Raw genomic sequence first — 13,088 nt, forward strand, 5'->3', positions numbered from 1 at the left:
AACATAAAAATATCAATGAAAGAAGATACCCGTTCCGTGAATCGGATGTGGTAATACGCGGCGATATCGAGTTCCCATTTTTCCTCCTACCGCGATACGTACACACAGTTCGTTTGGCCCGTCCTTTTCGGTTCATCATTTCAAAGTCCTAGGATCCACTCTCGCACATTTCGCGGTGGTGGTAGTAGTGGGATGAGTCCGGAGGAAGGAAGCTATCCGCGCGAGACATGGGTGCAGTGTATACGTGCGAACGCCCGTACGGGTTTATGTGTAACTTTTTCACGAATCTAGGCTTCGAGTATTTCGTACGTGTTTCGTACGGCGTCATACAGCGAGATTCAGCGCGCTCGACGTCGCGACGCTTTTGCGAAGAGGGAAGAGCCGGACCGCGGGGAATGTAGGAAACGAAACGTTCGGAGTCGTCCATTATTCTCGCTAGTCGAAGTGTTTAAAAAAGATTTACGCTTTATTTGTATGCCCGCGGAATAATTCACGACCGGAAGCCAACCTTTCTAACGGTGGTGCTTTGAAAACGAACTTTCGAAAGTTTGAAAATCCACCAAACCTCCTCCCTCAAACCTTCTGCAACCCTCCGCACGACTTCAATTGTCCTTGGCTACCGTATACGACCGTCTGGACGAAAATAAAGGGACAGGGAATTCCGTAAAAATTTACACGCGTTTCCACCCTTGGTTCGTGATATGTTTTTTTTTTTTTTTCTTCTCCATTCATCATCCCCACGAAGATTGAATAGCAGTTCTCTTTTTTATCACGGCGAATAACCTGCGTACAGATGATGTAAGAGATTTTTCCATTCGTCCGTCAAAGATACTTTTCCCTGCACGAGAAAATGAAAATAAATGAACGAATCGATAAGAAAAAAGAAAGTCTATAACTCATCCAGTAAAAATCAACCGCTGAACGAACGATTTCTTGCGCCGGAATGAATGATCAATCTAAGGTTCGCGGTTGGGCAATCGATTCAAGGTCAATTCGGTTCCGATCTATCCGCACCTTATAAATGGGATTCAATATTTGTTCTCGGAGATGAGTCCGGGGTACGGGAACACCGGGCCAAGAACCGTTTCTCCCCGCGCGATCGGGCCGCTCGGTAATAGGAGCGCGTTGCAGCATGTTTTGGGCAAGAGTGACGGTTCAACAAGACGCGCGACACAAGTACGTAGTTAACACCTCGTTAGTTTGCACATCTCCCACAAATCCGAGAATTTACACCCACCGCGTTAAACGAGTAAAAGTATACGGTACGATATATACGGAGGACTCGACGAATGTGAAAATGTTTCTCTAATTTATGCCCCCGATCACAAATTCGGTGTCGAGGAAAAAATGGTGATAAAGGAGAAAACAAAAAAAAAAAACAACCATTCCAATTTTCAACTTACGAGCCAGCTCAACATTGTTTCAGGAACAAAAGTAGGATCCAAGGACTATGATTCACTGAATTGTGTCGCACTTGCTTTCTCCACTTTATCAATCTGCATCACCATTTTTTTTTTTTTTCTTTTTTTTTTTTTACCGCGAGGTATACATACTCAGGTGCAACTCTAACGTATAATCGAGCACATCACATTTGTCCATCACTGAATAAATTGAATCGAAACAAAAAAAAAAAAAAAGAAAAAAGACAAAAATCGTCATAAATATTTCGTTCACATATGTTCGGATACAAGGACAGTTATTACATCCGGACATATCGCGTATTTCCGGCATGTACCCTATGGCAAATACACGTGTCCTCAGCGTGTCGGAGATATATACGTTTCGATGCCGTGCAAAAACCGATATTATTAGCCCCCGTCATTATCAGGAATTAGTTTGTTTGCGTGTAGCACATATTATTTGTATGTGCGTGGACAACAATATTTTACTGGCTTTAAACGAAACGTCCGTAGGTTATACGAATCACGGAAAGCATATCAAGAGTCAGCTTTAATACGATCGGAGAGTTCAGCTGGGAGCGAAAAATACCCGTACGACTGTTTATCCGTTCATTTATTTATTGTATCCATTAATTATTTTCTTCTTTATTCCGTTGGTTCTATTTCTCCTCTCCTTTTCCAAATCCTACGGAGCGCAAATTTTTAATCCCCCCCTTTTTCAATCTCGCTGATTAGACACGTCGGATTTCTCGGACCCCGTGATACAAAATACAGAATCCGTATAATAGGTGAAGTAATTAATCCGTGGCCGGTCGTTCGGCTGGGAGAATTTAGACAAAGAGTGCGCTGGATTAGCGGTGTATAACATCTGCTCCGAAAGATTGACCGTATAGTAGTTTTTTTTCTTTTTTTTTCTTCTCTTTTTACCTCGGTTGTAAATAACTTGTAATTTGAGAAGTAACTTTCCAAAGGTCATTTACTATACAGAAATAGAATCTTTGAGCTAGAAAGACTCGTACGTATACGATTAGTCGGAATAAATGTTACGTTGGGATGCAGATTTTTTCCTTGGGATTTTTTTTGTTTTTTTTTTGTCGTTACAAATTATACTCAAAACGAAGAGATCAGTTCGGCGAAACGAAAAGTTTGATCAAACTGTACTGCAGTTTCGATCGTAAGTCACATGAAATCGAGACGAACGCCAGAGAACTCTAGTCCTTCATGCTCTGTACCAAGGTCAAGGGCGCTGAGCCATAAAACGATGACGTATTTCGAAGCGACTCGATGACGAGTATGAAACGGCGACGGTAATGATCATGGCGTAGGTACAACAGTCGACACGTCCACGAGTCGAACGCGAGAATGAGGAAAAAAAAACTAAAGATCGCTTGATTCGCGAGAGGCAGCGAAAAAAACGGTGAAGAAAACGAACGAAACGAAGCGATGATAAAATCCTCGATAAAAACCGAGTAGGTCGCGACGTGGGGGAAAAGGCGAGAATCGGAGGGGGAAATGTGGCGAAAAAAAATATTAAGATGTGAAAGTTGAGAGCCCTGTGGGTTTTCGGAGAGCATTAAGCCACCGGTGACTCCCAGAGATATTTATACGAGGCTGGATTGTCGCCAAAAAGCTAGAAGCCGACCTTAGAGATCGCGAGTTTCTATAGTCCTATCTCCTCTCTAGCCGAATTATCCATCGATGCCGATCGAGAGGATGACCATATCGGCGAAAACATCTGAGGATGGGATATTCATGCGAATGAGTATACCGAAAACTGGAAACGAAAATTATAAAAAGTTTTTCTCCCCGTCGAAACTTAACGGAGAACCCTGAGCAATATTACGATGCGCTGTGCGCGCGCGAGAGTTTTGAGGAAAAAAAGTATTACCACGCGTGACAACATTCGAAGAGTTTGCATTTGTTTGTCGGATAATCGAAGAAAATTGTGTCAGCTTGGCGCATTTGTTGTGCGTTAGATTCGCAATATCACCGTATATAACATGAATATTAGCCAGCGAAACGACAGTTCAACTCTCCTAGTTATAATTAGTTACAATAACATTTTCAATGCGAACTGACAACTTTGTAAAATGAAATGGTTCTCGTCTGTCAAGAATCTCTACGTCCGCGGACCGTTTGAAATTCTTTTTCAACGTGTTACGTGTGACAACAGGGTAGGGGTAATAATAATCGTACCGCCAAGAATGCGCCTACCGCGACGTCACCGAGAGAAAAGAAGAAAAGAGTGAAAGAAAGAAAAAAAAGAAGAATTTGCGATTAAAAGATCACGTCTTCCAGCGATTCGAAAAAGGGGGAGAATCGACTCGAGATCGGAGGTGAGGTGGACAGGGTCGCACTTGAAAGATGCGAAAAATTCAAATGTGTTGCAACTCGAGCCGATAGTTAGGCGGCACCCGAGGTTCGAGGGCTACTGTACGCCTAGCTATTGGCAAGATGGACCTGCTCGCCGTTCGAAAGTCAGAAATATCCAAGATGTCGTGAACAGCTGCTCGTGTGCGTGGCCCCGATGTTCGTTTCCACTTCTGTTCACTCTTCGAAAAGTAACGACGTGTTCCGATACCCCGATTATTTCGTTTATCGATCTCCGAGACGCGATACGCGCCGCTCTCCTCGGTCCTTCGACGAATCGATGAACGAACACGACGCGAAGAGAACGACGAAGTAGAAAAAAAAAAAAAAAATTGCGAATCGTCCGACAATTATTGTTTCAACCCTCCGATTCTCCGCTAAGCAGAATGAGAAGTAATATTTTCTCCTCCTCCACCGTTTCGAAGGGAAATTCCGCAAATATGCCCGTGTGTTATTTTACCGCACAGGGGTACAAAAGTATTCGTTATCGTGTCTCGAACCCGAAGCATTCGGCAATGGTACGTAACACGTTACATATCCTTTTTCTCTCGGTTTTCCACCTGTCTTCAACTTGATTTTTCCACGGAACATATGACAATCACGTGGAAAAAAAACAACGGGAGCAGATCCCGAGGGCAGGTGGGCGACAGAGGTAGGGGGATCAAGGGGAGTGCGAAGGACGCGTACACGTCGTTCGCTCGTATCTCGTCTCTCGTCCCGAAGACTTTGTCCTACCGACTACGCTGCTCCCCGGTAGTCATGGCAACGTTAACGTGCTTTTGATGGGGTTCGCGAGGCATCCGTTTCTGCTCAAGTATTCACGAAGACAGGGGGGGATATTCCGGAAGGACCGTTTGTTCTTGCACACATAGTTGAGGTGTTTTACGCGTGGGAGAATCGAAAACAGTTTCGAAAACAGCGCCGGTTTATATACTACGGCGCGTTATCGTCGTTATCACCGTCATCGTTGCCGTGGGATTCGAAGCGCGAGATCGTTAAAACCCCTAAAAACAATCAACGGCGCTGTACGGCAAGTCGGCGAAATTCGTTTGCTTTACGAGATCGGCAAAAGGTGAGATCATCGAATCTGTGAAAGGGATGACGACGATGGGATAGCGCGCGACGTGTAGGCAATCGATATTTGCCGTTGGAGTGAATGTTTTTCTTCCATAACCGACGGGTGTATAATTCGAGGAGAACTTTTAAACCCCCGGCCCCGTTGCTTCGCGTCTGGCAATCGCAGAAGAGCAGCGAATCACGGTGTTGGATGGGTGGTGGTTGGAAGGGAACGGCGGCGGGTCGCCGTTACAAAACCGGCGACGGTGGTGGAAGCTAAACAAGAAACGGGGCAAGGGGGAACTTCGAGAAATAAATTGCTAATCCCGGAAATTAAGCCGGTAGGTGGTACGCTTTTGCGGGAGCTCTAGACTCGAACGCGATGTTGAAGGAGGGAGGGAACAGCGAAAGGAAAGGAGAGGTGAGCTGAGGTGGAATGAAAATACACCCGGTGCGCTACCTAAATGAAAATTCGCCACGCGATAAGAAAAGTGGAAAAAATCCAAAGGGAACAGAAGAGAAGAGCGAGAGGAAAAAGTGAGAGGGAAAAAAAATTGACATTCTCTTTCTCTCTCTCCAGCTGTTTAGAGAATCTGCAACGAAATCTTTCCAGAGGGAATTCGGTAGTATGGTATGCACGCACCTTGTCAAATCGAGGCGCGAGCACTTTTTAGAGTACGAGCGTTTATATATATCTATACTGTGTACGCGTTGAGTCAGCCCGTAGTAAGCAGGGCATTTTTTTTAGCGATGTAACACGTAGCTCTTGGCTCACGTTGTAGCATGAGATATCTTTCCATGAAGCAATCGCGAGACACCTGCTTCGCCGCGAGTAGATTCAATTCATTCGCTCGGATTACATCTCTTCGCGAGATACTTGTTTCTCTCTCTCTATTTTCTTCTTGTCGAAAATTTTCATCCAACAATCACCGCCGGTCACTCGTACGCACGTCCGAAGAGTTTATCGTGGACAATATTTCGGTAAAATTCAAACGAAACGACAACGATAATCTCGAACTAGCTCCCCACGTCACTCGGAGCCGCGTTCATTTTTCTCTCGATTTTATCACAAGAATCGGTGAGGGGGTTATCGGACCTCCGCGTACTGCGAGGTGTGACGTCCCCCGCGAACACATGTTGGTATAATTATCGATGCGGCACTCGCGTGCATCGGATCGACTCGTCTTGATATAATTATTATTTTATTTCTGTCTTCTATTTTCTGCCCGTCTCACCGTATCACCACCCGCGGGGATATGATATCGTCGCAACACGCTCGGTTAATCCTTGTAAACGCGTTAAGTTGAATCGTCCTGCGGCGAGTGCAACATATAGCGGCGATATCGCGAACGCCAGTTGGTCGACGACGACGTCTTAGTCGGGGACGGGCAGAACTGACGACGTCGAAACCGACGGAGTTTAAGTTGGACGACGGAGTTGCGGGTACGACGAAGACGTGGAGGGTGTACCGGGGGGAGGGGGGGGATTTCGAAACGTACGTCCGCGATAGTTGTTTGTCGCGGCGCGGCGGCGCTCGGCGTCGGGACGCCCACCACCTGTACAACGTGTACGATTTAATAAAGTAGCGGTGGGTCTCCGGAATGCCTACAAGATTCTCTCTTTGGACTCGCGTGCTGGCGTCGTTTCGACTTCCGAATCGTTCGGCCGCTGCGCTGAGGGAAATCTTTCGTTTTTGTAAGCGGGGCACAGCGAACGTAGAAAATACGAACGGGCGAATAGCGGCTGTGCCGAAACGCGCAAGCGCCGGTGCTAAGACGCGAGATAAACGCGTTAGGAGACGGTGACCAGCGGATGAGCGACCGGCGAACGCCGAACGTCGAAACGGAGAGAAGAGCGGAGAATCTATTCCTGGCAATAAATGACGCTGACGACGAGTCAGGTGAGAGGTACGAGAGCGAGGGGGAAAGGGAAAGGGGGTCGATTACGGTGTGCATAGGAGGGAAAATAACGGTGCGTGACGCTCGATCGAACCGTACGTTTGGAAAAAGTGAAGAACCGGCGAAACGATCGTCTCGAGCGGCGATTGTACCCGGCGGCAATCGGGGTTGACATTTCCATCCACGTTGCGGGGAGCAGCTCCTCCCGCCCACCGCGAAGACAGTGATTTACCGCGGTGCTTTGGCATAATTGTGGAAACGTACCGCTACGGTAGAGCATCGCTACGATCCATAGCTCGACGATCATCTACTATACTACCCGCTGAGACCTTGGCTCACAATCAGAATCGGTCACGTGCCAAAAGAAAAAAGTCGGTCTTGCGAGTAGGTAATTCTTACAGTTGGCAAGCCAAATGGAAGAAGGAAGAATGCAGACAGACGGATAGCTGCTCTTTGCTCTTTAGGTACACGGAGACGTGTTGCGGAGGGTATTATGCCGGACATAGCGGGTAAAAAGAGCTAGTAAAATCGCGCTCGCCGTAACAGCGATTACGTCGCGAGTGCTTTCTAAACGTGTATAATACCGTGCGAGACGACTCCTCGGGGTCGGGGGGTAGGGGTGAGAAAGGATGTTCTTGTTTACGTGAGTACGGATCGGGTCCCGCGGTGCGGTAGCGAATCTCCAACCGACTCCGAGTTACGTGGCGTTTCCTGTGGTGTCACTTCTGGCTATGTTCCAAAACCATCGCCGACTCGTGTGCCGAGACTCGGACGCATAGTCGTCCCCCCCCCCCCCCGCCCGTCTCTCGCGTTCGCTTTTAACCCCCTCGCGAAATATTGTTCGTTCGAAAATAAGCGGAGGGTCTTCCCCCCCTACTACCCCCTCCCCTCCCCTTCCCTCCCCCACCCCCATTCCCTCTCTTTACATCCCCCTGTAGCTGCCATTCATCCTGAGCACGTTCTTCGCCTGCGCGACGAAACTCCCGCGAATTTTGACAAATATGTACCCTCACACATCGACGAAACTTTGTGGATCTCGTCCAAGTTACGCGATACGCTTTCTCAAACTTCTTCGGGACTTGGTTGTTTGATGTCGGTAGGCACTGAGAAACGCGCGTCGCTTTCCCACCCGTAGCTCGCCTTTTTCTTTCCTTCTTATCTCGGCGAAGCTCGATCACCGCTAATCAGAATTTTGGTAAGAAACGCCCTTAGCTTCCACGAAGGCAGATGGGGGGGCTCGCGGAATGCCTCGTTAAGGAGGTGGAATCGAGTATGAAGGTAATTCCGGAGAAGTAGATTTCGGTATGGAGCGGTCCGCATAAAACGGGATGGGACGTCGGATGGGTTCGGCTAAAAAGGGTGGCTGCAAAACGAACGAGAATGAGCCTCGATCAATCTTAATCGGGCGGACGGCCTCGGGATTTATCACCGGACGGGTATGATCGTACGACCCCGGTGGCACGCGCCTATCTTCCAGAACGTTCCTTCCTCCCCACCCTCCCCCCCCCACCCCCTCTTATCCGGCGATCCGGAGAGCGAAATAGGGGTAGAAATCCGAATCCGTTTAAGCGGACGTGTATCAATATTCGGAAGCGCATGGCGGAGATCGCGTTATGGAGAACACTGTTTTTTTTTTTTTTTTTTTTCTTCTCATTTTCAGCCCCGGCTCCAACGCGTATTACGTGCATACCTGTTTACGCCTTTGGAATCGCGGGGCGAAGTTTTGCTCATAAAGTCGCGCTGATTTGACACGTGAAACTGAAGAATGCGGAGGCATTCTTTCCGCTACCGTACACGGTGTCGAATTAAAATTCCATCCCCGAGGGTGGCTCGGGTAGATGCAGCTGATGTTTATCCGATGCTGTGTACAGTTATAGTTTCAGAGCTTCGTGGCTAACCCGCCACGCCATCGCCCTTGCGCTACTGTAGCGAAACAGCAGAAACAGTTTCCACAATGCAGTTTGTACAGCTTTGAGTTGCACCGGCTTTTACTCCGGAGATACTATGCTCGCGGGTTCAAGTTGCAAAACGCGGAGGAAACACTTACGATGCTACCGCCGGTGGAGGGGGAAGCGGCGTCGTATCGCATCCGTGTATCCAGTGCAGTAGCATTGCTTCCTTCTTGTTCTCAGCTTATTATTGTTATTGTTATTTTTCTGTTCATTCTCCTGGTATCTCTATTTTTCATTTTATTCCCTCTTCCCATGACCCGTCCGAGCGAAGAGCAGCGAGGCGTATAAACGTTAGGTTTTCGCCGGGTAGTCGCAACCCCGAAGGTTTGAAGAGAAGAGAAGAGAAGAGAAGAGAAGAAAAAAAAGAAAAAAAAATTCCCGAAAGGTCGCCGAGCGGGCGAATATTCCACCCCTCACGGGTAACGGGCGAGGGCTAAGAGAATGCGACGGTGGTAGTAGCATGAAATATTCCAAATACATTTTCCGAGTCAGAAATTTCTTCTCTCTCGTTCCACGATGCGCACGTTATTCTCGGTTCCGATACTTCGCCCGATTTTTCCTCTATATCCCGTTTTCTTTCGCTTCTCTTTTTTTGTTTTTTGTTTTTCTCTTCTCCTCTCATATTCTTCTTCCTCTACTTATTCTCACCGCTGGCAAGACGTACACCGCGCGTTCTTAAGGGGGATCAATGCGTCTAAGGACTGGGACCATCCGTTAACGGGACAGAATAGCCTCCGGGGAGAAGACCCGGCCAAATTAATGTTTGTCCCTCGCAGTAACTTATCTGCCATCCAGTATATTACAGCTTACGATCACAGTTCGCCCTGATAAATGGACGAATCTAGGTACGTATAGCCCGTATCCCATGTAGATACTTCCACCCGCCGAAAAGTATGCCAAAAAGCGGCGACGGCGGTGCCGTCCCGCACGTGCAGAGTGCTCAGCGCCCAGAGACATCCGAACCCCGGAAGCAATCCGCTCCCCGAGATCAAGAGAACAATGACGAAGGCGCACGCCCAGCCAATATTCAATGTAACCGTTGCATCGCCCCTTGATTTAAATCGCGTATCTAATACACGTCACGTTGGTTTTTTTTTTTTTTTTTTTCTTTGTTGTTGTCGTTTTTCGATTTTTCGCCCATTCGCTTTTGTAAGCGGGGAAACAAATCAGTATGACCATTTCGACAACGACCTCGCCGACGGAGTTTATTACGCCCGACTTAGTTTAGGGTTGTTGTGATAGGTCCTGAGCGCTCTCGATGCCGAAATTCCTTGGCGATTTGCCCGCGGAGTCGAATCGGAGGGGGGGGTATAGCCGACGGTGTCCACCTATAGACCGAAAAACTTTTTCTCTCGTCGCTCGAATACTCGATGCAACCGTAGAAGAGAGATAAATAAGAAGGCGAAGAGAAAAGAGCGATGACTTTTTCGAGGAACTGCGAAACACGGAATCGCTACAATAATCGATGACGTAGACACAGCCGTACATACATTTTATATATATATATACGGTAGAGAGAAGAAGAGTGCAAATTGGAGATGAAATAATGAAAATGGAAAGGAAAAGCTCACGGGCGCAACGTAGAGTACCGAATGGCGTGGTCCGCGAGTGACTCGCGAGTCTGGCTGCAGTTACGATATAGAAATGAATAGTAGGAGTGCTCGCGACTACGCGGGACTCGCCGTACTACAATACAGCAATTGCGGAGCGTTCCGCGCTCCTCGGTTGCCTCCGCGTAATTAAATGCAATCAGGGAACACGGAGTGCTCCGAATTGCCAACATTTAGCACGCCCTCCACACCCTCACGAATCTCTGTACACTTGGACGATCCTTCGACTATCCTACGGATCTCCCTTTTCTCATCGCTGTCTGGCCCCCCCCCCCCCCCCTTTCTATTTGTCATTTTCTCACTTTTACTTTATACGTGTAGCATGTACTCCGTTTCTGCATGGACGGCGGTCGGGCAGCCTCCACCACCAATACGGTTGGGATTTCATCTCGCCGTTTCGAATGGTGAATGCGACGCTCCAGTGCGTCCGCTCGGAGGTCCGCTCTATCAAACACTTTCGGAAAACTTTGTGGAAGCAATTAACGGAAATTCAGTTTTACCCGTCGACCCGAGAAACTAGAACCACCGGCCTTTATACTCGCTACCCCGCCTCTATCGCTCTCTCTCCCTCGCACTTTATTCTCTTCCCCCGTAACTCTGGAGTTCCGAAGAAAGCGGAAAAGAACGGAAACGACGAGAATGGAGAAATGGAAGAAAAAAAAATCTTTCGATATTTTTCAACCGTGGGACGTACGCGAGTTCCGCTTTTTTAATCATTCAATCCGACGAATGCATCGCTACGTGAGTGTCAAATCGTATCCGAATCGGTTGAAAATATTCTCTTCAATGTCGCGTATGCGTATACAGTATAGGTTGTTTATACGCGTAATTGCGAAAAGGGCGGCGGGTCTCGACGATTTAGCGGTAATTCCCGACCTTCGCGGGTACGCGCAGCCAGTATACTGGGTTATGGGGATGATCATTAGTCGTGGCCAATTATATCCCGCTGTCTCGTTAACTCCCTGGATTCCGGAACGAGCGACCGTGACTTTCCCTCGGAGTACGGCTAAACGCTGTACATATATGTATACACGTATGTATACGTATACCGTTCACGTTGGCGCTACACCGTCCAAAGAAACGTTGAAAGAATATGTAACGCATCCGAGTCGCAATCTACAATAAGGACGCGCACGGGTATAGTTGTAAAACGAATGGAAAAGAATATTACGAAAATTCAGTAAGAGCTGCGCAGCGGGAAAAATAATGAAAGAGAAAACCAGAGAGAATTGAAAATGGGGAAAAAAGAAGGGCCGGACGAAGCTTAAGGGGAAAAAGTAGAGAAACGAAAACAATGCCGGGCGGGAATTTTCGCGAGCTTTTGAAAGCCAAATCCAGCGCGTGGTGCAGCTTCGCGTAATACACACACGTACGTGTACGTACATAAGTATTATATACGTCGTGTACATAGGAGAGCGCACGAATGTTCGGTACAGCGGAGCAGAATAGGAAGGAGGGTAGAGACCGAGTGCGGGACAAAAGGTGCGGAGGTTACCCGTAATTCATGGCCGAGTACGAAACCGAGGGTAAGGGAGAATTACGAGGTTACTTCCGGTGGCGCCTGCGCCAGCTTCCGTTTCCGGTACCGACTACCGTCGCCGCTGTCGCCGCTACCCCCGAATCGTCGGGCGATACCGCGATGCAACGAAACTTTTCCACCGGCACAATGTCACGCGCAACTTTCCCGCATCCCTCTGTGTATTCGTAATAATGCACGTGCGATTCGTGTAAGCGCACGGTCGTTGATAGCGTGTGTACGCCGAGGTAAACTGTCGACAATTTATCGCGACGGCGGACGGGATTTTCACCTAGGATTCTTCACCCGCAACGTCAAAGGGATGAGAATCGAGGGGTTGAATCCGGTGTTGTTTCGTGGCGGGGGGTTTCCTTCAAGGGGGAGAGAACGATCGGACCTTTCTCGGTACGAGCGAGTGAAAAAAGTGCGAAAGAAAAAGAGTGCGGAGAATGAAAAATTTGGCAATTAATTCTCGTTCGTAATTGGACGGAAATGAAGATTAACAAGTTTGCCAATTCTCTAATAACGGACGGGCAGAGGGAAAAACGAACGTGGTGCGGAGAGACGAAGCCCGAGGCCCCGGGCCGCGGTATAAGCTCAGGTATATGCGCTCGACGGAGAGCGAGAAAGAGCGGAAGAAGCAGAAGAAGTAGAGGAGGACGGCAGCGAGGGAAAGAGAAAAGTTTTAGTTTCGAGGGTAAATTGGCAATTTAACAAATTTCCAAAGTTTCAGCAACGCCGTGAAACTTTGTTCACCGTTCGCTTAGGCCCCTTTGCGCTTACGTGGTATATAATACGTATATTCCAGAACTCTAAATTCACCGATCGGTAAGGAACTAACGCGTGTTGTACCGTACGTGCAACGGCACACCACGCCGCGACAAGTTGTTAACCTTTGATAAACTCAGAGGCGAAAAAACGATGGTGCTAACAGCCAACAAAAAAAAATAAAAAGAATAAAATAATAAAACGAAACGAAAAACCTATCGGATAAAATAGAACCCAAAAGAATTATACCCCGCCCTTGCGCTCGACTCGGCTACGGTCAGTCGCTCCTAGCCTGTTGCCACTACACCGGTTTAAACTTTAGTAACAACCCGCCGGCCAATAAAGTCTTCGCCTAATTTACAACCGCGCAATTTAACCGGCGGAATCATTCTCTAATTAGTCAAGTGTTGGCCTACATACGCGCGTGGAACGGACTAGACTCGACTGGTAGCTAGCTACCCAGGTTACCCTGTGGAATTACAGTCGTGTATATCGGGCGTAAAATTCACCCCGAGCAA

General features: G+C 47.9%; 1 protein-coding gene across 11 annotated transcripts in view; it reads right to left on the reverse strand.

The window, feature by feature from the left end:
- LOC105687062 (mucin-4) overlaps positions 1 to 13,088 on the reverse strand; it is a 198,626-nt gene that overhangs the window by 122,005 nt on the left and 63,533 nt on the right. For 3 of the 11 annotated variants that reach the window (XM_012402409.3, XM_048648926.1, XM_048648934.1), the window contains exon 1: positions 1,404 to 5,449. The exons of 3 other annotated variants lie outside the window; for them this stretch is intronic. In XM_012402409.3, the coding sequence (XP_012257832.2) occupies positions 1,404 to 1,418 (15 nt within the window). In that variant the 5' untranslated portion in view covers positions 1,419 to 5,449. 5 more of the 11 variants (XM_048648935.1, XM_048648933.1, XM_048648927.1 and 2 more) reach the window with 4 other exon arrangements.

Source organism: Athalia rosae, chromosome 1 (genome assembly GCF_917208135.1).
Source record: "Athalia rosae chromosome 1, iyAthRosa1.1, whole genome shotgun sequence".
In the NCBI taxonomy this organism is placed as follows: Eukaryota; Metazoa; Arthropoda; class Insecta; order Hymenoptera; family Athaliidae; genus Athalia; species Athalia rosae.